This window comes from Periplaneta americana, chromosome 14, assembly GCF_040183065.1.
Source record: "Periplaneta americana isolate PAMFEO1 chromosome 14, P.americana_PAMFEO1_priV1, whole genome shotgun sequence".
In the NCBI taxonomy this organism is placed as follows: Eukaryota; Metazoa; Arthropoda; class Insecta; order Blattodea; family Blattidae; genus Periplaneta; species Periplaneta americana.
The window spans coordinates 54,222,001-54,248,100 of record NC_091130.1 but is presented as its reverse complement, the minus strand read 5'-3'; the positions used below and the strand labels follow the sequence as shown (position 1 = coordinate 54,248,100).

The 26,100-nt window shown below is 33.6% G+C and overlaps 1 protein-coding gene across 1 annotated transcript in view; it reads left to right on the top strand.

The window, feature by feature from the left end:
• Positions 1-26,100, top strand: part of LOC138713290 (lysosomal alpha-glucosidase-like) — a 56,957-nt gene that overhangs the window by 7,331 nt on the left and 23,526 nt on the right. Inside the window, exons 2-10 of the mRNA XM_069845270.1 lie at positions 969-1,117; positions 5,239-5,413; positions 6,144-6,234; positions 13,285-13,453; positions 14,191-14,260; positions 15,785-15,889; positions 22,150-22,287; positions 25,242-25,358; positions 25,453-25,658. Of these exons, the coding sequence (XP_069701371.1) occupies positions 969-1,117; positions 5,239-5,413; positions 6,144-6,234; positions 13,285-13,453; positions 14,191-14,260; positions 15,785-15,889; positions 22,150-22,287; positions 25,242-25,358; positions 25,453-25,658 (1,220 nt within the window). The remainder of the gene's footprint in view (positions 1-968; positions 1,118-5,238; positions 5,414-6,143; positions 6,235-13,284; positions 13,454-14,190; positions 14,261-15,784; positions 15,890-22,149; positions 22,288-25,241; positions 25,359-25,452; positions 25,659-26,100) is intronic.

Sequence of the window (26,100 nt, the reverse complement as noted above, 5' to 3'; positions counted from 1 at the left end):
CCGGTAATATAACTGTTTTATAAATTCTAACTTTCAGATTTTTGGACAGCAGACTGGATGATAAGAGCTTCTCAACCGAATAATAACACGCACTTCCCATATTTATTCTGTGTTTAATTTCCTTCCGAGTGTCATTTATATTTGTTACTGTTGCTCCAAGATATTTGAATTTTTCCACCTCTTCGAAGGATAAATCTCCAATTTTTATATTTCCATTTCCTACAATATTCTGGTCACGAGACATAATCATATACTTTGTCTTTTCGGGATTTACTTCCAAACCGATCGCTTTACTTGCTTCAAGTAAAATTTCCGTGTTTTCCCTAATTGTTTGTGTATTTTCTCCTAACATATTCACGTCATCTGCATAGACAAGAAGCTGATGTAACCCGTTCAATTCCAAACCCTGCCTGTTATCCTGGACTTTCCTAATGGCATATTCTAGAGCGAAGTTAAAAAGTAAAGGTGATAGTGCATCTCCCTGCTTTAGCCCGCAGTGAATTGTAAAAGCATCAGATAGAAACTGACCTATATGGACTCTGCTGTATGTTTCACTGAGACACATTTTAATTAATCGAACTAGTTTCTTGGGAATACCAAATTCAATAAGAATATCATATAATACTTCCCTCTTAACCGAGTCATATGCCTTTTTGAAATCTATACATCTTGATTACACAACTTTTAACACTATATCACTTCGGATATGTAGTAATGTCAATAAACTAAAACACCAGTCACCATGGTCTCTAGTGGATAGATAAATGAATAACTCACTTATGTATCCCCATTGTTTATGATTTATTTGGTTATATAAAGAATTTTCTATAAAATTTCATCTATTCCTTAGACAATTTTGACGTGTGTATTACACGTATTATGCATTTAGTGTAGTTTGTAAATTTCATCCCGAAATGCTTGTATAAATTTAAATTAACTTGTACTTACTATGCAAATTTTCTTTTTAGATTGTTGATCCACTGCACAGTCGATTTGAACCTCCATACCCTGAGGTCCCTGTGGTCGAACATAATATACACAACACAGACTATGAAGTGCTACTAGACAAGAACAAAACAGGCTTCAAGGTTGTAAGGAAAAGTGATAACCAGACACTGTAAGTTAACTTTCTATCACAGTAGGCGGTGTTATCTTATAATACAACTTTTTTCTCCTTCCTTCTTCACTACAATGAGTAACCTGGTAGGCTATTTTTAAAATACACAAGTTTATTGTTAAATGCTCTGTTCTTCTTGTACGAACTTCTTAACTTTATGTTTTCCAACATTCATTTTCCTTAAATTCTCTATTGTTCATCAAGTTTTATCTTTTTCCTCCAGAATTATATTTGTCGCCTCACTATTAAAATAATTACGGTACATTATTTGAAAGTAATTTAAGAAAAATAGTAGGGTAATAGGATAACAAAGTTATATCATTTAAAGAAAATTATTTTTAAATAAAAAAAATAAAAGCCGATTTATTTATTAATTACTGTTATTAAACTTCAGGTAGATTTGCCCATACAAGGGCAGATCTAGTGGTGGGTTTAGAAGAAGTATTTTTTTGGTGTAGTTTTCTTACACCTTCATCTATTCTGTAGCACTCAGCATGATATTCATATTCTTAAATTATAAATTGAAACAATACCTTGAGGAATATTCCTCCATACCTTATTGAAGTTTTATTGATTTTTTTCCTTCTGTTCAGACATTTTTTTATAGACACATTGATTCCTAAAGAAATGTGATAAATCTATTATGAATATCGTGCTGCATTGTGAAAAGTAATGTTTGGATAGTTGACATTAAATGGCTGTCTTGCAGTACAGTGACTAGTTACAAACTGCTCAACAAACTATTTTCAGATGATCATGTGAATGACTTCTCAAACTTCTCATTGTGAATTTATGTTTAGAAATACCTCATGCTATTATACTTTGTTTCATAATGTCTTACAATCGATGTAAACATTGCCAGCATAGGAGGAGAGAAGTATAACGCTATTCAACCAATGGCAGAGGTCTCATTCTACACTTGTCTTGAAGTTGGCGGGGTTAAAATGCTTCAGACCGTCTAATTTCAAGATAAGCATGGAATGAGACCTCTGCTTTGGTTCAGTAGTAATTATCCTTCGTCGGCCTGGTTGGCATAGTTGGTATAGTGCTGACCTTCTATGCCTGAGGTTGCAGGTTCGATCCCGGGCCAGGTCGATGGCATTTAAGTGTGCTTAAATGCAAAAGGCTCATGTCAGTAGATTTACTGGCGGGAAAAAATTCTGGCACACCAGCAACGCTGATATAACCTCAGTTGCAAGTGTTGTTAAATAAAATATAACATTAATTATCCTTCTCTCTCTCTCTCTCTCTCTCTCTCCCTCTCCCTGCCTTCAATTTTTACGTCTTCTGTCAAACATTATGGAACGAAGTATAATAGAACTGTCAAATGATATTATTTTTTTACATTTTAAATAAATAAATTTATCTAAAAATGTAACTAGGCCCTAATTATTTATAGCAATGTTAAAAAATAACTCCACTTTGTTGCATATTTGTTCTTACATAGCCTATGTTACTCTAGCCAAAAGGAGTACCAGTACTGTAAGAATCAGTTTGGTGTGGTTGCCATTGTTTCAAGGAAATCTTCATTTTTAACAAAAAGTTTATTTAAGATTCTTGGGGTGGACCAGGGAATTAAGATTCTTCCTATGTAAGTTAACTCTGTTCTTAATTAGTACCTCAAGAGCATCGAAAGAAGCTATTTATAGAAACTTGCGTCTTATTTGTATAATTCTGAACTGTTTCATGTTTAAGGAGGGCAAGAAATGGAACAAAGTTGTTAGCATGAAATATAGTACCTAAGTAAACTTTTTCATGTGCCTTTAAAGCTACTTATCGAATACAAATGGTTAAATTGTTGAATTTGATGTTCATTTTCCTGGAGATACTTAATCTACAAAAATATTTTGAAGAGGCTCTTTTCACTAGTTTAAAAATACTATACAGAAAGGTGTATTAATTACTGTACTTCCTCAGGTCGCACAAGTTGATCGTAAAAAGATATTTATGAACCGTGGCTTGCCTATTTGAGTGCTAAATACTATCTTCCTCTTGATAACTGGGCTGTCATTGGTCTGTTATTTGGTGCAAGAGAATCTCTCCCAGAATTTACATATAAATCCTTGAAAACCCTTTGTTTAAATTTTGCAGCCTTCAATAAAATTGTCATTCTAATACTGAAGGATTCAGTTCAAATTTTCAATCACCATTTATATTCTAATCATAATTAAAATGGTTATGAATTCACTTATATATTCACTATATATTGTATATATAGAATGTTGGCTTTCTGGATCTTTTGTCACTCCTGACATAAATGCAGATAATTTGTTTTTAATAAACCTTACTACTATTTATATTTCATGTTTAGTGTGTTTCATTAGTGGGTCTTTTCATGAGAGCTCACATCCCATCAGAATCGTGATACTGTATCTTAGAATTCCGTGAAATTTGTGTACTTGCTCCTCTACTGCCGAAACAACCCAATTCAATATAGTTATTCAATTCTAGCTAATAGTTCAGTAAATAAGGGTGTCCTAAATTTACTTATTACGAAATACGAAAAATGCTTTAAGCAAGTTTTTCAATAATAATTCGTAAAGTATGTATTTGAAAGAAATTGTTTATATCTCATAAGAAAGAGACGAAAATTGCCTTTCATGGTGTATATCCAGACTTAATATATGTATATTTCCTACTAAAATAGGTAGGCCTATACAAGCAAAAGTTAAAGAAAAAATATTATCTCAAAATAGCTCCTTTGATTCATGTCAAATTGTCCAACAAGTTAAGTTAGTGGGGTTTAAAAAGAGCGCATCAGCTACTATGGGTATTTGCACCCTTTCCAGAGGCAATAAAAATATATTACTCTACATATTATTAAAAAATTCAGTTTGTGATATTACTATTTGTAGTAATTATGATTTTTATATACATGTTCGTGCATATGACAAGGGACCACTTGGCGATAATCTTAAAAAAAAAAACAGGGAGTATTCAAATTGGGAAATATTTTTTATGCCTTTGGTTTGATCACATCCTAAGCAATAAAATGTATAAATACAGTATTAAAGTTCTACATCAACTGGGTCATGCTCAAATCACGTCTATATCTGAAACTAGTAAGCTGCCAAATGTCCATTTTCATATGCACATTTTAATGGAAGCTAAATCTATAAATTTATACAAGTATCGTATTATATCTCTGCCCCAAGAGAGATAGCAGAATGTTGCACTAATCTGTGAGATAAAGTTTGTTTAAACATTGACAAGCAGTGGCCGGAGCATTGAAATGCTATGTACTATGATGCCCACGATCAAGATAGCCATTTGAAACGCAAACATCATTCGCCAGCAGAAATATAATAAAATATTTGTAATGTATTAGTGATAGAGATAGTTTTGAATCATTCTAAATTATAAACTTAGAACGTATTTACCAGTAGATGGTAGATTTTAATTGTTGCAGTTGCTGTGGTGCAAGGCTGGAGTCAATTTCTGGGAGTTTGTAGGTTCGTCAAATTCAATGTGGAGGAGAAAATGTTTTGACTGTTGCACAGAAAATAAAAATTAAATTTTCGGAATTACATTTTCAGGAAAAATATTGCTATTCTGACCAATGTGGTATTATCGTATTAATAATATTAAAATATATATATTTAGAGAGAGGAATTTTCTTTCTCTGGTTGGGAATGAACACAGGAACACAGAAATTGGGGAAAAAATTCAGAAGGGGAAATTCTCCAGCTCTCCCCTTCAATTAGGAAACTGTTGCCATTATATTAATTTTGGTTACATTGTACACATTATTCAGAGAGAGATAATGAAAAGGTAACAGGGGATGTCGGGGAACAGATTGCTTGCAATCCATTGTTCCACTCACTGGCAAGCGAGCAGGTATTCAGTTTCATTACAGTAGGCCTAAAATTCCCGAGTGGTGGGGATGGAGTGCACGGACAGTGGGAAGCATACAGAGTGTTTAGTTGATGAGTGGAATCACAACACGAATAATGTACAATAACAAGTGTAGTGATGTAACACTACGTAATAACGTGCGCTCAACAAACACGTACCCTGCATAGTACGGTAACTTTTCTCTGCCTCTCTCTGTAGTAGAATGGAAAGATGTTATTGTAATGTAGATTAATTGAAAGGATTGAACACTGTTTCTTTGCTTTCAGTTTTGATGCACAAGATGTAGGTGCATTTATATTTGCGGATCAGTTCTTACAATTATCAGCTGTGTTACCATCAAGTTATGTGTATGGTCTTGGAGAACACAGATCCCCACTTCTACTCTCTACACGTTGGCAGAGGTTTACAATGTTCAATCATGACCAGATACCTAAAGAAAATGTAAGTTAATTATATTAATTTTCCACATTTTCTCTTCTTCTTCTTCTTCTTCTTCTTCCTCCCTTTTTTTTTACTCATTATATGAAGTACATGCAAATAGAAAGTATGTGATGCTGAAAAAATCTATTTAGAGTGTTAATACGTTTTTTCAGTCTCCCATAGATCTAAAAAATGGTTTTCGATATAGCATAAAACTTACTTGTGTATTTACCTTGTTTTATGAAAATTAATTTGAAGATTCTATAAATCTAATACAATTTATATAAGTATTATTATTATTATTATTAAATATCCGTGGAAAAGAACCCTAATTCACCAAGCGGCATGCTAAGGTTTTAGTTTTGCTATACGGTATATTACTTATTTTTTACACAGATAATGGTGAAATAAAAAATTTATATTAGTAACCTTTATTATTATAATTCTGTGATTATTAAAACTATACCAACACGTGATTATTTTACTAAATATATACCATTATGAGATAAATAATTTTATTTTTCTTGAGAGAAAGTATTCTTTTGAAATTAATATTTGTGTGTAATTATTCCATTGCACAGTTTTACTGAAAGGTGATTTGATTATTCATAATGTTGGAATACAAACTCAATAATAAATGTCAGACATAAGATAAGCTTATTTTGTTACATTTAAAATGAAAGAAGGAATATGTCTTGAATCTGACGAGATCTTACAAGGTACTACATATGCTTTTATTTTTGTTCTTCAGACAAATCTTTATGGTAGCCATCCTTTTTATCTAGTGATGGAGAAGAGTGGAAAGAGCCATGGCGTGTTTCTTCTTAACAGTAATGCAATGGGTAAGTTTTTACCAGTTTTATATACTTTATTATTTTTAAATTCTTACAACATTGACGGTCCAGGACTAAAATTTTATTATAATGATTGCTAGGAAATGATAACTTTTTCACACTGAATCAACAAAGCATTTAGTGATATATGTGCATATCATGAGGATAATTTGTTTTATCTTTTCAGCATTATGTTGAGATCTTTGTTTTAATATAGTATATCCTAAAGCATTGTTTCTCATTGTGTGGTCTGTGAAGTCCTAGAACTTAAATACCTTTTAAAATAAACTAACAACTTTCTTCAAGTCTTTTTACGAAATATTGACCAGGTATTCAAACTCTTGTGAGACACAGTTTGACACATGATCTGAGACTATAGTCCAGGTCAGCTTACTTCATACTGTAAGGGTGAAACCTAACCATTTTTCCCCCATTTCTACATATGCTAGTGGATTGTGGTGATTTTCTAGTTTGCAGGTTGAATTTTCTTTTGTCAACTTCGTTTCGAATTTCGATACTGACAAATTCAACAAATGGCAGTGATTTTGTAACTGTTAATGTTGGCAGCTGAAACAGACTGGAGTTCCATGAAATTAAAATTGTACTAGATTTCTGAGGTGGTTACTGGAAGCTAGTGAAATTTGAACATATTAATAATAATTAATTAATATCAGTATTAATATTAATACATAATAGTTATTTTGTGTGTTACATTGTGGTTACAATACAAAACTATAGTCAGCTAAGTGTAAATAAATATAACATACTTAGGTGTGGTAATGCAGGTGGGTAATCGATTTCTTTCGTGTTTAGATTTTTGTTACAATAATGTCAAAACGAGGAAAAGCATGGCAGCTACTCCACCAAGAAAGCATAAAGCATGCTGCGAGACTAGGGATAACTGTCCCTACTGGCATCTGTTCTTTCTGATTTAACTGAAAGAAGATAATGAAGAAGGAATAAAATTGTGCTCACGGAGATAGCAATTATAACTAGAATAGCAAAATTATTAGGAGTAAGTATTCTTAAGCATACATTTCATGGTTATATTCGGTTTTCGGAGTTATAATAATTTCATATGGTCAAACAAAATACATTTTTAGGTTAGGTCTCGTGAATCAATTGTTTAGTCAAACCAATGAATTTCATATTGCCAGACAAAATACATAGCATGTTGATCTCTTTCTCGTATAATTTGCTTACGAAAATATGCTACAAATTATTGAATTACTTAGAATATCCTTCCAACATAATGGTAAAGTACGGTAAGTAAATAAGTCATTCAGTATGTGGGATTGTGATTTTACTTCATATGGTGATATCTGGTAACAGTTGGCAACACTGAGAGGACGGCAATATTTGCTGTTTAGGAACTGTTCTTATGTGACCCTCACTATACACTTGGTCGTATGTAAAATAAAACTTTGTTTATTAGTTATTTACATTAAATTACGTCCCATGACCTGGACTTTGAGATTTATGCAACAACTTAAGTTTTTCAGTGCGTAATCATAGCAAATAGAAGTAGAAAATGTAATCACATTGACCACTTATCTCGGTTTGCTTTGCTTTTAACATAGAGACAACTTCCACTGTGGGAAGTTAGTGAAACATCATTGGTATGGTAATTGCAGCAATGTTATAGGTCTGCTTTGGCCATCATTTGAAAGCTCTGCCCTGAACCCAAACCCAATCTGAGCCTGAGATTGTTTTTAAATTTATTACTCGAGCCTACTTGAAACTTCAAAGCATCCAAAGGAGTCTGGTGAAGGCTAAAATTAAAAGATTAATCATGTTTACCCAACTTATTCATGTTATAATAGTAAAGTTGGAATAGAGATAATCTTAAGATGGGACATCAACAAGCACATCAACAAAATAAGAAGTAAATGAATTTGTGTAATATGAAAATGAGTACTGTACTCACTGGTTGTTGTTGCTTCGTGTTGTCACTCATTTTTTACACTAACCAATTTACGATTTAATGTGATATGCTGTTACTCAGGATGTTAAATTAAAATTAAGATAATATGGTTTGTTTTGTATATTTGCCACATGGAAGCATAAGATCAGGGTCACTTGTAAATATTGGTTGGAGGCGTACAACAGAGATAACCTGTTTCTTCACATTTGTGATGAAAAATTAACATGCTGTTGTCGACCCGGTTGGCGAGTTGGTATAGCGCTGGCCTTCTATGCCCAAGGTTGCGGGTTCGATCCCGGGCCAGATCGATGGCATTTAAGTGTGCTTAAATGCGACAGGCTCATGTCAGTAGATTTACTGGCATGTAAAAGAACTCCTGTGGGACAAAATTCCGGCACATCCGGCGACGCTGATATAACCTCTGCAGTTGCGAGCGTCGTTAAATAAACCATAACATTCTTAACATGCTGTTTATTAAAAGAAAACTGATATCACGACCGTAAAAATATTTAATTTTGTTCCAACTCCCCCAGTCTTATCTGTATCTGAGAAGCCCTTAAATAATTCAGCCTATGCTCATGCAGACCTCAAATTTATGTAATATAAGGACCTTATTGTATGTATTTCTGCTTTAATTATGGTGCATTAAACCAACATATTCAGATATTTCTATTCAAAGGACCATTTTCATAGTATTTTGAAAGGCTGGAGCTTAATTTTCTGTTATGGGTTCTATATTAGAGTTATATAGTGTATTCCCTTAAAGCAGCGTTTCTCAAACTTTTCTTTCTACGGAACCCTTTTAAAGCTAAAATAGAACTGTGGAACCCAGCGGAATATTAGTGATATATATATATATATATATATATATATATATATATATATATATATTAAATTACCAAATGTATTTTTACCACTAACGTTACACATTTTTATTGATGTCACATATTATACATATTTAAAAATTATAAATAATATTGTTGAACTATATTTGCTGTTATTACAAAGATTAGTAATCCGGGCTTAGTTTCACCACTAACATTAAACATGTTTTTGTCAGTAAATACATAACAAGTATAAATGAAATTAAGTCCACTTGCATTGTTAACACTGTTTTGAAATTCACACTAAAATTCAGGTACTTAATTTCTTTTCAGAAAAAAAAACACCTATTTGAAATAGATAAGAGGGACGAGTGTTTTTGTTGTTTATGCCTGCATATTTCTTTAATACCGGGTTTAATGTTGGAAAGCTAAAGTACCATGTCCGGTTCTGCATCCACTCTGTTTCGGTATTTAGTTTTGGTAGACGTATACACTGAAAACCCAGTTTCACATAGGTAAGTACTTACAATAGGAAGTAGAATTGTGATAGCTTTCTTTGATAAAACTGGGTACTCTCTTCTCAGGCTGTGCCAAAAATCCACCACAGGGAGATTCTTAAACCGAGGTTGCAGGGATGAATCAGACGTCACTTCCAGTAATGCTTCATATCCTTCAGAAGCGGGGGAAGAAGGTTTTTTCTTAGATATCAAATGGATTTTTGACTCACAAGTTTTGAGAATTGTTTTCACTTTCCTGTTCTGGAAAATATTGCTCTACAGTGTGGCGCATATTCTCCAAATGCTTTAAAACTCTTCATTGATTTCATCAGGTTATCGGAGAGTTTCTTCGTTCTCCTCACGGAAATCTTTCAAAGCAGGGAAGCTCTCAAATTCACGGCCGGCTAGACTTCTCATCCAAAGCTGCAATTTTTTCTTGAAAGCCCTGATTTTATTTTCTGCATTGAATATATTAGCACAAAAATTCTGCTAAATAGGCAAATCTCAAGAGCCATTGATTGTCACTCAAACAATCTCCAGCTCGAAATGGTGATCAATGAAGAAAGCCATCACCTCAGCCTTAAGTTCGAAGAGTACTTAAAGTTTTTCCACGAGAAACTTATCTCACTTCTGTATAGAGAACCAGAGATTTATGAAGGCTTCCCATGTCGTCACAAATTATTTTGAAGAGTCTTGAATTTAGTTTTCTGGACTTGATACAATTCACGATTTTTACTGCTTCATTAAGAACATTTTTGAGGGACACTGGAATTTTTGATATGGCCAAAGCTTGACTGTGCAAAATACAAGGACTGATTTTGCAATTGTTTGCAACTGACTTTTTGCACGATACTTCACCAACTGTTTTCCCAACCATTGCCTTTGCACCATCCGTGCAGACATGAACACAATTGTCCCAGGATATATGATTTTCTTCAAAGTACTTACTAACAAGCTTGAAAATTTCAGATCCTGTTGCATTAGCTGGCAGCTGTTTACGTATTAGCATATCTTCTTCAATAGCACCTTCATAATGTTAACAGACTAACACTAGTACAACTGCCAGATCTGCTACATCACTTGACTCGTCTATCTCTAGTGCAAATTGACATGATCTCAGCCGACGGTTTAATTCTTCTTTGACGTAAGCTGCCATATCTTGAATGCGACGAGCCACTGTGTCATTTGAAAGCGGCAAGGAAGATAATTGTTCAGCCTCCTTCTCATTGAGCATGCACTTAACCATGTCAATTGCGCAGGGTTTTATTAATTTTTCGGCTATTTTGTGGGGCTCACCTGCCTGAGCCATTCTGTAGCTTACAATGAAAGATGCCTCTTGCTTTTTCATTTGTACTATAAGATGACTGAGCTAAGAATTTATGAATTTAGTAACTCACGACGTTTTCTATCAAAGAAATCAATATTCTTGTCATGAAACTGAGTATGATTTGTTTCAAAATGGCGACGTAATTTTGAAGGTGCCATCGAATTATCAGGTAAAATTCTGCCACATTGAGGGCAATTTTTAGCATCCATGAAGTCCAAGGCTAAGTAACTCTCATTATGTTTACGTTTTTTAATTACAGGTTCATGTTATGTTTTTGATATTGGCTCCTTCACATTTTCAGGTGACGAGAAGCTATTTTGTTAACCTGGTGTTTCCATTTCGCCTTCTTCAGACCCACATACTTGTTTAGGGATAGTTGAAGTTATAGTGGCACATTTGGATGTTGATTGTTTTAATGATCCTGTTTTAATCCACCGATCCATGATTGTGTCACTCTGTATTAAAAAAAGTAAAGTTAGGGTCAGTGTTACTCTGTATTAAAAATACAATGACGTAGCGCGCAATAATCGGTCTTGCCCTCTATTTGCACAATTCTGAAGAAGGGATGACAAAACTCGCACAATTTTTCTTTAAAACATTGGCCTTTTTCGAATATTATTAAATAAACGTTGAGACACAAAATTAACATGTAACTCACCTTGAACTTCAAAATAATGTTCTTTCTTCTCCAAAAGAAATTTCCTGTGCTTTCTTGAAGGAACGTCAAAACAACTCTGCGAAATATCCTTCACAGAACTTTCAATTAATTTCGTATACAATTTACACCTGTGCATTATTGTTGAAAAATGTGTTAGCTGCAGACACTTAAGTTATTTCAAGCGCACCTATTATTATTATTATTATTATTATTATTATTATTATTATTATTATTATTTAAACATTGTGCATTAATGATTAGATTGCCGTAAACGGTACCCATTGTTGTCTGATTATTGTCAATAGAATGGCTGAATAAACAGTTATAGTTCTGTTCTTATTCGTTTTCATATTTTTATAACATTATATTTTAGAGATTAAAAAGTAAATAATTTCACATAAGGAATTGTGCGGAACCCCTAAGAATTGCTTACGGAACCCCGGGGTTCCGGGGAACACACTTTGAGAAACACTGCCTTAAAGTAGAGTGCTAAATATAATTGCTAAAAAAGGCACAAGTATTAAAAATATAATATACTGGTTGTAACTGGATTCTGGTAGATCCCAATTTGTTTGTGTGCGTGTGCGCTCGCGCGCGCGCGCGTGTGTGTGTGTGTGTGTGCGCGCGTGTGCGCGCACTTTCAAGAGAAAATTAAATTTGTTTATCACTTGCATCTGTCAACATTAGCTTGAAAACTTCTTAGTTCTAAAAGAATTAAAAGAGATCGAGGTCAAGATAGACAACATGATAAGCTCTATGTTGAAAATGTTCAGCATTTGGAATAATTATATGACTCCGTCATCCAGTATTTTGTCTAAAATAGAGAGAAATGTTACAAATACTATGGATTAAAAATCGCATATTATAAGAAGAAACTTTTTCTCCTTTACAGCACAAGAGTATTAAAAATTCATTGACATTTTGACATTATTTAATACTCTTTACTGTAAATAGTATTTGAGTAAGTGCCCTGGAGAAATTTTGGTACAGGATGGAGGAATATCCACATTGTATCTCAGAAAGCTGCTTAGTATTTCTCCTATTTGTGAGTTCTTGCTTTTATGAAGCTCTCTACGAACACATTATCTTATTGGTTGCATATAGAACCAAATCTGAGGCTGCAACTCTCTTTCATAAAGCCATAAAAAAAAAACTTTGTAAAAACAGGAAACAAACCCTCATTAATCACTGAATTAAATTGGAATTTTCATGTTCATACAAATGCAATACTTCTTTCTTAAATATTTTTGCTACGTTGTATTTTGTCTTTGAAAGATGTCCTATGTATTTTTCATTATTCTGGCAATCTTGTAATAGTTCATTATTATTTTCTTGTTTTCCGTAGAACTTCACGTTTATTAGCACACCAAAAATAGATAAAAATTGCACAACCTTTATAAGATAAAGCACTTTTCTTCAATAAATGTCTGTTACTACATATAAACTGTCTGTATTTATAATGAGAGTTGAAGAAAATAAATTACAAACAAAGTGACTGCATGCACTTGGGCGTGGGTTCTATTCCTGCCTGGGCTAATTACCTGCTGGGCTTTTTCCAAGGTCTTCCCCACTGTAAGATGAATATTAGGTAATTCCAATGATGCTAAATAACCTAGTAGTTCATATATCATTAAATGGCCAACTGAAAAAGAAAAGCTGTGATGGCTCCATAGTTATATATTGGTCTCCACAGTAGAAAAACTTTGAGAGTTAAGTTCAGCATATACTTATTAAGATTAATGTATCTCAAGAAAGTAGTATAGTTCAGATTATATTCAAGTTATAAGTAGAAACTTGTAAATTTATTTCGTATTAAATTGTTGTTGTAGAGGTAATCCTTCAGCCAGCACCAGCTGTTACATTTCGAACTCTGGGTGGACTTCTAGACTTCTTCATTTTCCTCGGTCCATCACCTCAGAATGTAATTCAACAGTATACAGAAGTAATTGGAAGACCTTATATGCCTCCTTACTGGGGTCTAGGATTCCATCTTTGCAGGTATATTATTGCTTCAATCAAAAAGATATTGCATTTGCTAAAGTGTAAAGTTCTTAGTATTTAATTTTAATTTCAAGTTTTGAAATCTTACGTAATTTTTCTCACTGTAACTAATAAATATTTTGCTTCATTAAAAACCAGTGACGTGCATATTTCAATGCATACTTGCAAGCACACATAAGCGCACACAAACAGAAACTTTAATATCACATGCTCACACACATACTCTCTCTCCTTCTCTTCATATCTTCATCTCTTCTCACTCCTCTTTCCTGCTCTTTCTCTTGCCTTACACGTAACAGAAATGGTTAATTTTTGCATGATAAACTTTACTGTTAATGCATTGCAGGTAGTAATATACTAAACACTATCAAATAAATTCATTTCTGCAAACCTGTCGAATTGTTCGATAATTTGGAAGCAGTTGAATTAATTCATTTTGTCTTAAAATAAAAATAAACAATAGAAACCAAATTAAAACATTTAAATAAAGAAATTATTCGATAGTAAAATCTATTATCGAACAATCCGATTTAATTGGTAATGGCCTTCATTAATAAACACGACACTATTAAGAGATGTCAGCATGTACAGCAAGCTAGTACTAACTATAATTTGTTTACTATATTACTGCGCAGTTTTTTTTCTCCATAAGACAGAAACCGGCACATGCATATGTGCATACTCACACAAATAAATGCTCTGAATGTTTACTTTTCCTTTTCTTTTTTCATCAGGTTTGGATACAAGAGTTTGAATGACACCAAGAATGTTTTGAACAGGACAAGAAAAGCTGGAATTCCACTGGTGAGAATTACTCTATATTCAGCAATATGCTTTAAATACATAAATTATAACTGTAAGATATTAAGTATGCAGATGCCTGTAATATTACGACATGGACTACCTTAATATGATCTTAAAAACAAATAAATTATAACTGTTTATTTTTCACTCATTTATCTGTATCACAGTACTAACATATATTTCTAATCCTTAGGCTCTTGAAAGATTTCATTTCATCTTAATGCTGAAATATAAAATCCTGTGTAAATTTGATATGAATCATTTGGTTTGTTGTTTAGTCAAATGTCAGAAGACAGGTCTGAATCTCACAAGTGATACCAAGAAGGCACCACTTATGAGGCAACTAGGCCAGGAGATAATGGGGTAGGGTGGCCAGTTCCTTTCCCTCTCCAGTGCATACATTGCTGACAAGCTACATATTACACTAGTCAGACTTCAGATGCATACAAACAATTGTTCTTCCTCTGACACATATTGTTAAAAGAGATATACTGCCTGATAGCTGAATATTAATTAAATCTCAGGATCGTTTTCATGCTTGTTTCGTTTCCAAGGCTGACTGAATCGTGTTTTCTCTTGTCTTGTTTCCCCAAAAATGTTGAGGCATTAATATTACATTTTTGTTTCAGTTAAATTTAATTCCTTGATGAATTTGGCAATTTAGAGGCATAAATGGTACGATTTTAAACGAAAACCATATCTTCATAAAGAAACCAACTGGGCTTCATAATAATTGCTCACTATCACATTAACGTAACAATTCAATATGTTAAACTGAAATTATTCAATTTTTAAAATTCTGATATAATTAACTTCAGAGTTGTTAATATCACATTTATAAGTACAGAGTTCTCCGTATATGACACCATGAAATTATACAGGAACATTTCCTTCCACAGTGCACCTGTCATACATTCTGAAGTTCAAGGGTATTTGTCAGGCATTGCATGCATGCAGTTCACTTCAGCCTGTTGTGGATTACTGAGGGATTTACTCATTCGTATGTAATGTAGTGCAAGCTATTGTATTTTTTTGTAATTGTTTGAAAATACAGAAGGAATTATTTGTTCATACATAGTGTAGTGGAAGCTGTTGTGTTTTTTTTTTTCTAATTGTTTTTGAATGGTGTATAGCCTATTGCAGTTAGTTTTCGCAGTTTCAAGTTAGTTAAAAAGTGAAAGAAATTATCTGACAAGTAATTTCGAATATTTCACAGAAAAGCTTTCTGGAGTATTTCACAACAATCTTTAGAGAAGTAAAAAATGTATTGAAGCAGAAGAAGAACACTTTGAACATGTCTTATGACGCAGATAAATGCACATGTGTTCATTTTTAAATTGGATTTAAACACTTTCCCCACTAAACAGGTTTTAAAAACTAAGATACTATAGAAATTTTGTGATAATTGTGAGGCATATAACAGAAAATGTCGCTGAACTTACATAAAGGAAATGTCATATGTGGAGAATCTTATATGTAGAATGCATTACCGTGGTAATAATTTAAATGTGTTAACTTTTACAGGATGTGCAGTGGAATGATTTGGACTACATGGAGAGATGGAATGATTTTACCTATGATAAAGAGAAATTTAAGGGCTTACCAGAATTTGTAAATGAATTGCATCAGGTAAGATGTAGATTATAATCTGCATGTGGAGTGGAGTCCAGAAATGCATAAGCCTGTAGTATAGAAAGTCTTAAGAATAGGAAGTACAGAGAGGTAAATAGAGCAGGTAGTGAAAATCGAGCAGGCAGTAGCAAGGATAAACCATCTTAGAATCTAACAAAATGGTGTGTTAGTGGATTGTAAGATTAGTTAAGAAGTGTGCAGTGAAATATGGAAGAATAGTGATTAAGAATTAGGAGTAGATCATGATGATTTTATTTAAATAGAGGGCAAAGAGTAGTACATTCTATAAAGATGGTAAGAGTGATGATCTAAAAGTAAGGATTAGCTTAAATAGATATCAATAAGGACAAAAAGGTAATATAGACAGTTGTAAAGTAAATAACGGAGTGTAACTAAGATTATTATGTGTTATATAGTACAGTAACATGATTGTAAATAAACAGGGACTGTAGGAAATTGTTGTTTTCTTATGAATAGGAAATAGTAGAAGATAGGCTTAAAATGTAAGAAGGGTTAGATAATAAACGTAGAAATATAGTAAGTGACAAGTGTAGTGGATGAACATGGAGGACAAAGTGGATGAACAATGAAATTATGAATATGCGTTAGTCTTAAATGTCTGGTAGTGTAAAAGTTGTAAATAGTGTAAGAATGGGACTACTGGCCCGAATACAGAAATGTGAAAAGCCAGCAGGACCAGAGAGAATAGTGTGAGAATAAATCATATCACATCATATCAATTAAATAAAATTGAAATTCACAGTTATTTCACTGTAACCACAATACAGTCGCGAAGCTTGGGGTGATTTTTTGCATTTCTCATGATAGTTGCTAGCCGCTTGGAGCGTGTGTGTACTAGGAACAATAGACTATGTCACTGCCATCGTGATCTAATACAGGCCGTAAGGCAGACCATGTGACTCGCTTAATCCTATCATGAAGGGCAGTGTTTCAACCATATAATTTAATTGGAATGCATAAAAAGTAACATATATTTCCCTAAAATGTTGTGTAATTGCATTAATAAAATTTAAAACAATGATTAGGAGACACTTCAGACATAATGCCTTGTGAGTTAAGGTGTAATATTATTTTTGGTGTGAAAATTACGTTGTTAGTATGTGTAATAGACCTACCTGCCTTTATTTCGATTAAATATTGCGAAATTATTGTACATTCATTTATGCACGATTCAATAATTTTCAGTTGCACCACACGAATATTTAGATATGTTCAAATTATAGGTTATGTTTACTGTCCCAGTTGCCCCTTTCTGTCTAATTTTAGTGGTCTCCAATGCCCTGCCATTCATATGGAAATATTATAGGTTATGTTTACTATATCTTATATTCCTAAATTCCTGCATAGAATTGGAATATATCAGTCCCCTAACTGCCCATTGTGCAACTCAAACCAAGAAATGGATTCGGAACACCTCAAAATCTGTGCTTCATTGGTTGGTCATGATAATATCTTTGAAAAATATTGGAGTGCAAGAGGTCAAATGACTTTATTGTCAAACGCCTGGCATTAGAAAACAACAACACAACAACAACATATTCCTAAATTCGCAATTATACATTATAATTAAGCATAATATCATGTATGATACTCCGCACATTCAATTTGTCTGTATTTTACAATTGAGTATTGAATTATTGTATTTATCTACTATCTAAGAGACGAAGTAACAATTGTACGTACACTAATTTCATGAGAGTGGTATGATAAACTTTCTGTCTTTATCAAGGAAGGTAGATGTGCTATATTAAAATCACAATATAAATTCTTTTTTATTAAACCTCAAAATAGCTTCCATTCTAAACCTAAAATGTTGATGCAAAAAGATTATGTTAACATGTAAAATTCTCTTCACGTTAAAATAACACAGTTTTGTAATTATTTCTGCAACATATTGTGCAACAAGAAGTAAAGGGAACTTATGGACACATTACACTAAATAAAACTTAGCTATGATACGCAATAAAGTTATAATAATTCACTGAGCTCCATACACTGAAATAGAAAACCCGAACATATATTACGGCCTGGTCTAGATCGAAAAGGCATTGACTGTGCCGTATTTCGCATTGTTGTGAAAAGTTGTTTAAACTGTGAAATGTTCGTTATCAGTTGTAATAACTGTAAATGGCTAAAATACAATAATCTGAGTAATACTATGGGACAAGGAAACGTTTGTTGCACTATAAATTCTAAGAAGAAGACGTCAGAGTTATCCTTCCTAAAGATCCAGGAAGGTGAGTTTATAAAATATAATATATACTTTATGAAAATAATAAATAAATCTTATGTATTTCGTATTTCAATAGTGGAAGGAAGGTGTTAATTTTTCAAAAGAACATGATATCAAAAGTACAATACATTTTATCGTTTGCTAGGGAAAGAGCCTGTGATGAGGCGATAGTAGCGATCCTGGTGGCTAGCAACTATCTATGGATGCATATTTCAACTGTTTGCATATTTAGTAAGTATTGAGCTTCGCAACTGTATGTACTATTAACCTTATTAGTGTGAGGAGATAGAAGAGGAGAACATGTAGTTTCTGTACATACTATAGTTGACATCTGGCAGAGTTTATTGTAATTATTTACTTTAACGACACCAGGTGTTTACCATATTTGGCACATTAATTGGTAGTATCTGATCATGGGGATAGTGTTGCACTGTCTTTTACCCTTCGCTGAAGTATATTCCCATAAACATTGCGAGTTAAAGATTAGGTTAGGTGAGGGAATAGTTAAAGTGACAGGTAACCAAGGACTCTATTCCACCAAGATATGGTGTTGTATATTACAAATTACTGGTAAAAGATGTTGTAAAGAATGAAGTTGTGTCTTTCTGTTGCACAAAAGAATTATACTGCCTCGTATATTACCAATGAATCACTACAAGTGACTTCATATCAATAAACATACTACATCATAACAGTAAACAGCTGTTTATCTTCGTATTTCATTTGTCGAATTTGATTATGTTTGTCTTTTTAATTGTAATGAATTTTAAGGTAGGTTATACAGCAAAGATTTGTAGTGCTGTAATATTCTGTAAATTTGGTAATCTTGCTGTTATTTATTTTAGTTTATTTCTTTAATAATGAAAAATTTACTTCCTTATTATTATCATCATGTTCTTCCACAATTTCCGCATAATCAGCGTGGACTAGTGGACTTCAATGACATCACGCAGCAGCAATAAAGGAACAAAACTGCTGGAAGATTCAATGGCTATCATGGTAGCTGTATGAGTTGTATGCACAATGCTAGTAAGATTTTACGAAATTTTCATACTGTCATCTTGCTCAGAGAAAAGAGAGCACAAACAATTCATTTCATGATCCAGTAGTAATAATTAGTTCATTGACATGTTCGTTCATAAGCCTTTTAACATTTTAGTGCAAATAATTCTCACCACTAAATATAATACATTGTATGACTTCAGAAAATTACTTCTGCTACTGCTTGATTTACTGTATTGTTACTAAATTTTCATTTGCTGAAAACAATAGTAAATTTTATTGATTGCAGTTGTATATATTTGATTCAGTATGCGATGGAAAAGGAAGTCTGTTTTGCCAATCTCACAGATGTAACCTGTTGGCTTTTCCCTGATGTAAACGTCTTTTTCATTTGTTAGGAAGAGAGAAAAAAGAATAAAATAAACATTGGGTTAAAAAAAAAAGACTGATCAATGAGATCACATTTTTTGTTCATTACTTCTATATCTGTCAAGATAGAGAATATTTAAGTATAAGCAATAGTACGATTTTGAAGTAAATGATAATTCTTCTTTGTTAGTGATCTTATTTAAAATGTTTGCTATAGATCAATTAGTCCATAAATTTAAAGTTGATGACTTGACTGGGATAGGTGGGAAGAGCTCTTTTTTTTTTTTTTCTTCTAGATCATAATCATCTATCATCAAAAGATGGCACTGGAAACAGAACTAACCAAACTAGTTTAGTGAGAAGCATGGACTAGGTGTGATACAATAATTGAAAATAATATATAGAAAATTTGTCACTTAGAAACTAAAATAAAAAAACTGAGCTTTTAAGGAAAATTATCATGTAATATTATCAAAAATATTTTTAGATTTATATGAATTGTATAATTTGGTACCAGTTCCATAATCACATATGAGGAGTATCGTTTCAAAACGTGTTAAGTCCCCCCTCCATCGAAATTCAGTTTGATGCGATTTCGCACTTATAAGCATGTCTTCTATCATATATCATAACAAAATTGGATCATTTCGTATTATATTCTGTGTTTTTTGTATGCGCTTTCTGATGCGTCGGATCAAACCGTGTTATGTTCGCGAAACTGATCGGTTCAAATCGTATTAAATTCCAAACCGTATTCCTTTTGTTGGTTGACCTGAAAGAAATTCCGCATTTTTTCCTAAGTTGTCAGCGATGTGTACGATGTAATGAACAACGGTTGCTTACTACTTTTGTGCAAAATGGATGGTCATGCAATAGTTGGAGAAAGATCAAAGAGGATCAGGAAAAGGCTGAGAACAAAAACAAAAATGAATCGCGAAATGGAAACAAGATAAATACATCAGCTGTGTTACGACAATAAACTGAATTAAATATCTCATTCTGAGATAATATTATCTTCTAAACTACATGCATTTCCATATACACACAATGGCGAAAACTGGACCTTTCTACAACTAATCGTTGTCAATTCACTGTGCATCATTCCCACAAAGTTCCCTACACTCTATACATGGAACGAGACTCAGTCTGGAAGAGGGGAAAATGAAGTGGCATCAGGAGGAATGTCATTTCTCGAAGCTCTCAGCTTTGAGCAGGATGTTACTTGCTTTTTTTGACAGATGCAGCGTGCAGAACAAAAACATGCACATAGTACACGTCCTTCCTTTCTGGCTCCAAAGCAAGGGCCCCCCCCCCCATATTTCCGAAGTTGTAATGCATTTTCCAGTGCGGGGCCATTCGGAGTCATAGAGAAAACGTTGCGCAAGAAAGTCGAGTCCACACCTGTGGAGTGACGGCCAGGTCAGGACAAGTTACCTGGTTGAGGTTTTTTCCGGGGTTTTCCCTCAACCTAATATGAGCAAATGCTGGGTAATTTTCAGTGCTGGACCCCGGACTCTTTTCTTTTCACCGGCATTATCACCTTCATCTCATTCAGATGCTAAATAACCTAAGATGTTGATAAGGCATCGTAAAATAACCTAGTAAAATAAATAAGTAAGAAAGCCGAGATAATTACCCCTAATGAATATAGGGTTTTTTTTATGAAACTGTGGGTTCTGTTAAAACTCTAGGAGAAAATTGGACAATTCGAGATTATAAATCTCTAGCTTCACAGTACCAAAAAGGTGGACGCAATCAAGGATATTAAAAGGGTTATGTTAAAAAGGATCTATAAAAATGGAAAATCAGAGGTTACTTTGAAAATGGAACCCACATTAGATATGATGATCTTTTCAAAGTAGGCATTCGTATTATAAAACGAGGAGTAAGAAGAATAAGTGCCACAAATCTTACTGATGCTAAGAAGAACGATGTGGATACTTTGCTGAAAGTGAGATTTGAAGATAGTTGGGACGTGGGGTTCTATGTTTCTGCCTCAACAATGATACAGGATCTTCTACTGAAAATAATGAACATGGTGAACATCTTCATGAAGAATCAGGTTTTGAAAGACTCTGAAAGACTGTATTTTCATAATTATATTACATATGTGTATTCATTTTAGACTAAAGGATACTAAAAAAAACAATGTAGCTTCAATTTTATTAGTGCCCTAGTATAATCTATGATAGGCCTATTTCGTTGATAATAAATATGGAACACAGAATATTTAATCTCAAATAACCATTTCTTTTACTTTATAATAAATAATAAATTACATCTCCGTGAAAAAACATAAATAAATGAAACAGCATTGTGTAAGAAACAAAAGGTGTTGGATCAAAACGTATTAAATTTTTTGTGTTGTTTCAAAACGTATTAAGTAACAAATTAAAAGTCAAATAGCTCCGCATTGTGATAGGAAACATATTTCAGATTTTATCAGTATTAGTTATAAATGTCTATATTAACACGATGCCAGTTCATTTTTATACATATTCAAAACACTTTAGGAGAAAAACGTTTTTATTGTTTCCTGTAAAATTAGAATTCGGGAACATAACACGTTTTGAAACGATGCTCCTCATATGAGGTCTCTTAAGTTTTATAATTATGTATATTTGAATTGCAGGCTGGTATGCATTATATTCCGCTCATTGATCCTGGTGTAAGTGCAAGTGAGGAGCCAGGAACGTACCCGCCTTATGATGACGGACTTCAGATGGACATTTTCATAAAAAATTCTACAGGACAGCCATTTGTCGGAAAGGCAAGTTCCTGAGGAAACCAATTAAACTAGGAAAATCGTTCCTTTTATTCATTATCTTGTTAACTGAATCTGAGTTCTTGGCAATAAAGCCATTAACTCCCTTGCTCTCCAATATAGGAGAGTGATGTAGCAAAAAGTATAATTGTTTTAATGTAGGCACCACATTTTTATGTTATGGCGGTTATATGACATACACATTACGCTCAAACTGTTTGGAGGACCACGCCTGTCATTGGTTAGCTGGTCTGTACTATGATCTAGCCAGGAGGATTGTGAGATAACTTCAGCCATATCCCCTCTTCACCACTTAGGGGATGCTTATGAATGCCATGGCAATTCGACATGCTGAAATGACATTTTCTCCATTTTTCATGGAACATTATGCTGCTGTGACTCGGTTCTCAGAGCTTGTTTGTTAAAAACAGGATGCACTACAGGAAGGTGAGGATAGGATTTGAGTGGGAGAGGTTGTGGAATGTACTTCACTACAGCAAAGTCGCCATGGTTGCATCGCCCAGCAGTAGTGACTGAAACCTGCACTACTGCTAAATATTGGAGAGCTAGATTGTTAATGGCTTAAAGTCAAAACAGTACATTGGAGACAAACCAACCAACCAGCCAGCAGACTTCACTAATCCTTGCAACTCTTGTTATTCATTATTATACTGAGATAGAGATAAAGATATTTTAAGAGATATAACAATTGCGACACTCAAAGGATCAGTAGCTATTTTCAGGCATCATACATATGGACCATGACTTCAATTCGCATCTTCTTGACTTTACTTCGTATATTATTATGTGTTTCAATCTATTTAAAATTATTACTTTTCACTCTAACAAAAATGTTTCTACATCTTGATTACACAACTTTTAACACTATATCACTTCGGAATATGTATTATATGTCTTTCTCATGTTAAATTCTATCGTACCTGGTTAACACGAGAAAGACATATAATACATATTCCAAAACAATGTTTCACCAAGCCTCAAGGCATTTACTCTATATTTATTGTATCATGGTACTCTTTGTCAATGGCAACCTGTAGTGGTTACAGGGAGAAATAAATAAATAGGAGATAAACTAGAATATGTGTATATTTAGAATTTACTCTTTTTAGCCAATCTGTCATTTCTTCGTACTGTCCATCCAGGTGATTGTGTTGCAGGTTCATCAAAACGAAGGAAATCATGTGACAATTAACGGGGATCTTTCCTTTGAATTATAAAAAAATTTTATAATATTACACATATTTCCAATTCCGTAGAGCAGATATATTCAGGAAAGACTCTAACACTCCAGCCACTAGCCTTTAGAGAGCGACCAGCAGAAATGGGTGGAGAAAACCAAGATGCGACATAACCACTCAGATGAACAGTAGTGTTGAGGGCAGAGCAGTTTGGAATTTGCTTTTATTTATTTTCATAGTCTAATTTTTGTACATAGTTTTCAATGAATGAAATTAATATCACAGCTCTTTAAAATATAAAAGTTCTCCACCATTGCATTAAATCTAACCATGTACAGACTTCAGTTTTGTTTCCTTTTAAGGTCTTTTGCCCTTTAACTTATCATTATCAGATCTTCAAAGGTCGCAGTGATGGGTCGTAGTGCCCCCTTCCCGAAATTTCATTTATTTCATCTCATCCTTACATATTGCTTTTGTTAATTAGTTTCATTTTTTTTTATTTGTTTCCTGTGTGTAGTTTATTGATTAAATATCTTTATTTGTTTTTACTTCTGCTTAATGGCCATCACTTTGGAATGGTGGTCAATGTGTCTGACTGCTAAACTAATGAACCTGGATCGAATGCTGGTTGGGACAAGTTGCCTGAGTGAGGTTTTTTCCAAGGGTTTTTGCTCAACCCATTAACTTTCGGCTCCGGACCCTGGATTCATTTCGTTGTCATTATGACCATCTTCATATATCCTGCCTACTTTCATACTCGTATATCATCCTAATATATGAAGTTAACAGAATCCAACCTAATGGGTGCCCCAACCTCAGAACAGGATTCTTCACCATAATCGCCAAAAAGTAAGGAGAGGTGCAAATGACTACACATCAATGTGCGTGGCATAAAAATTTATCACACTAACATACGAAAACAAAAACACACACAAGATTCAACCTCATTCAAGAAATTAAATTACAACATCGCATACAGAACAAATAATACTCAACAAAAACACCTCAACACACAAACAAACAAATACAACCACACAGGCATATACAAACTCAAATGTAACATCTGCAATAACTTCTACATAGGACAGACAGCCAGATCATTTCAAACACGTTACAAAGAACACATCACAGCCATAACATAATTACAAAACACTTCCACATATGCAGAACACAACACAAATGCTAACCACACCTACAGAGATATGAACACAGACATGGAAATTCTACACATCCAACCAAAAAGCCAGAAACTAAACACACTAGAACAATACGAAATATACAGACACACAAAAACACATCCAAATGAAATTCTCAACACATAACTCAATTTCAGAACACACACACTCTTTGACTCCACATTACACTACACAAACACACCCCCACAGGAAACAAAACAAAAGGCGCCAAGACCAGCAACAACCAGTTCTGAAGAAGGTCAATAACAGACCAAAACATGTTAATCAGGTACAGTAATATTTAACACGAGAAAGACATACAATACATATTCCGAACTGATATAGTGTTAAAAGTTGTGTAATCAAGATGTATATTTAAAAAAAAAAAACTTCTTCAGTATTTTTTTTAAACTCATTTGGCTTATGACACTGTTACTCTTAAAAATTAATATTATGGGTATCGAGCAAGTGTTTCGTCAGTATTGAGATGAAAATCTGCTGGTAGTACTGGTTCACATTTATAGAAATTGCTAGAATGAAGACTTACACTTACGAGTATCTCATAACAGCTTTGTTATTTTCTTAGGTATGGAATCCTGTTTCTACTGTGTGGCCAGACTTTACACATCCTCGCACTGTTGATTATTGGCTTAAACAGTTAAAGAGACTGCATAAAGAATTTCAGTTTGATGGAGCATGGATTGTAAGTGTTATCAAACTTATTGTGTAATAATATTTCTATTTTCTTTATTGTGTTACTGCATTTTACCAGCTATAATATGACGTATTTTTCATAGGATATGAATGAGCCCTCCAACTTCTGGTCAGGCAGTGCCACAGGCTGTCCAGATAACAATCTTGAACGTCCACCATATTTTCCGTCAGGCATTAATGGCGGTAAACTCTACTACCACACTGTCTGTATGTCAAGCTCACAGTATGCAGGACACCATTATGATGTACACAATCTGTATGGTTTCACTGAAGCTATTGTAACAAGCTTGTAAGTACTATTTTCTTGTTTAATTTGTCTGTAAGTCCAATGTACAAATCAAGCTTTCAGGTATAACTCCCTGTAAAGTTGATTTGAATAATTTCGAGGGAAAAATTGTTCTGGGGCCGGGTGTCAAACCTGGGTCCTTTGGTTAGACATACCAAAGCTCTACCAACTGAGCTACCTGGAAACTCTACCAGACACCGATCCAATTTTTCCCCCTATATCCATAGACCTCAAAATGGGCTGACAACTGTCAAGCAACCAACATTGAGTGCACACTAACTCTGTGTGACTTAAATTGTGGTTTTCTGTTAACGAACAATGACATGCATTATGCAAATCAAGCTTTCAGGCATAACTCCCTGTAAAGTTGATTTGAATAATTTTGAGGGAAATTGCACTCAATGTTGGTTGCTTGACGGTTGTCAGCCCACTTTGAGGTCTGTGG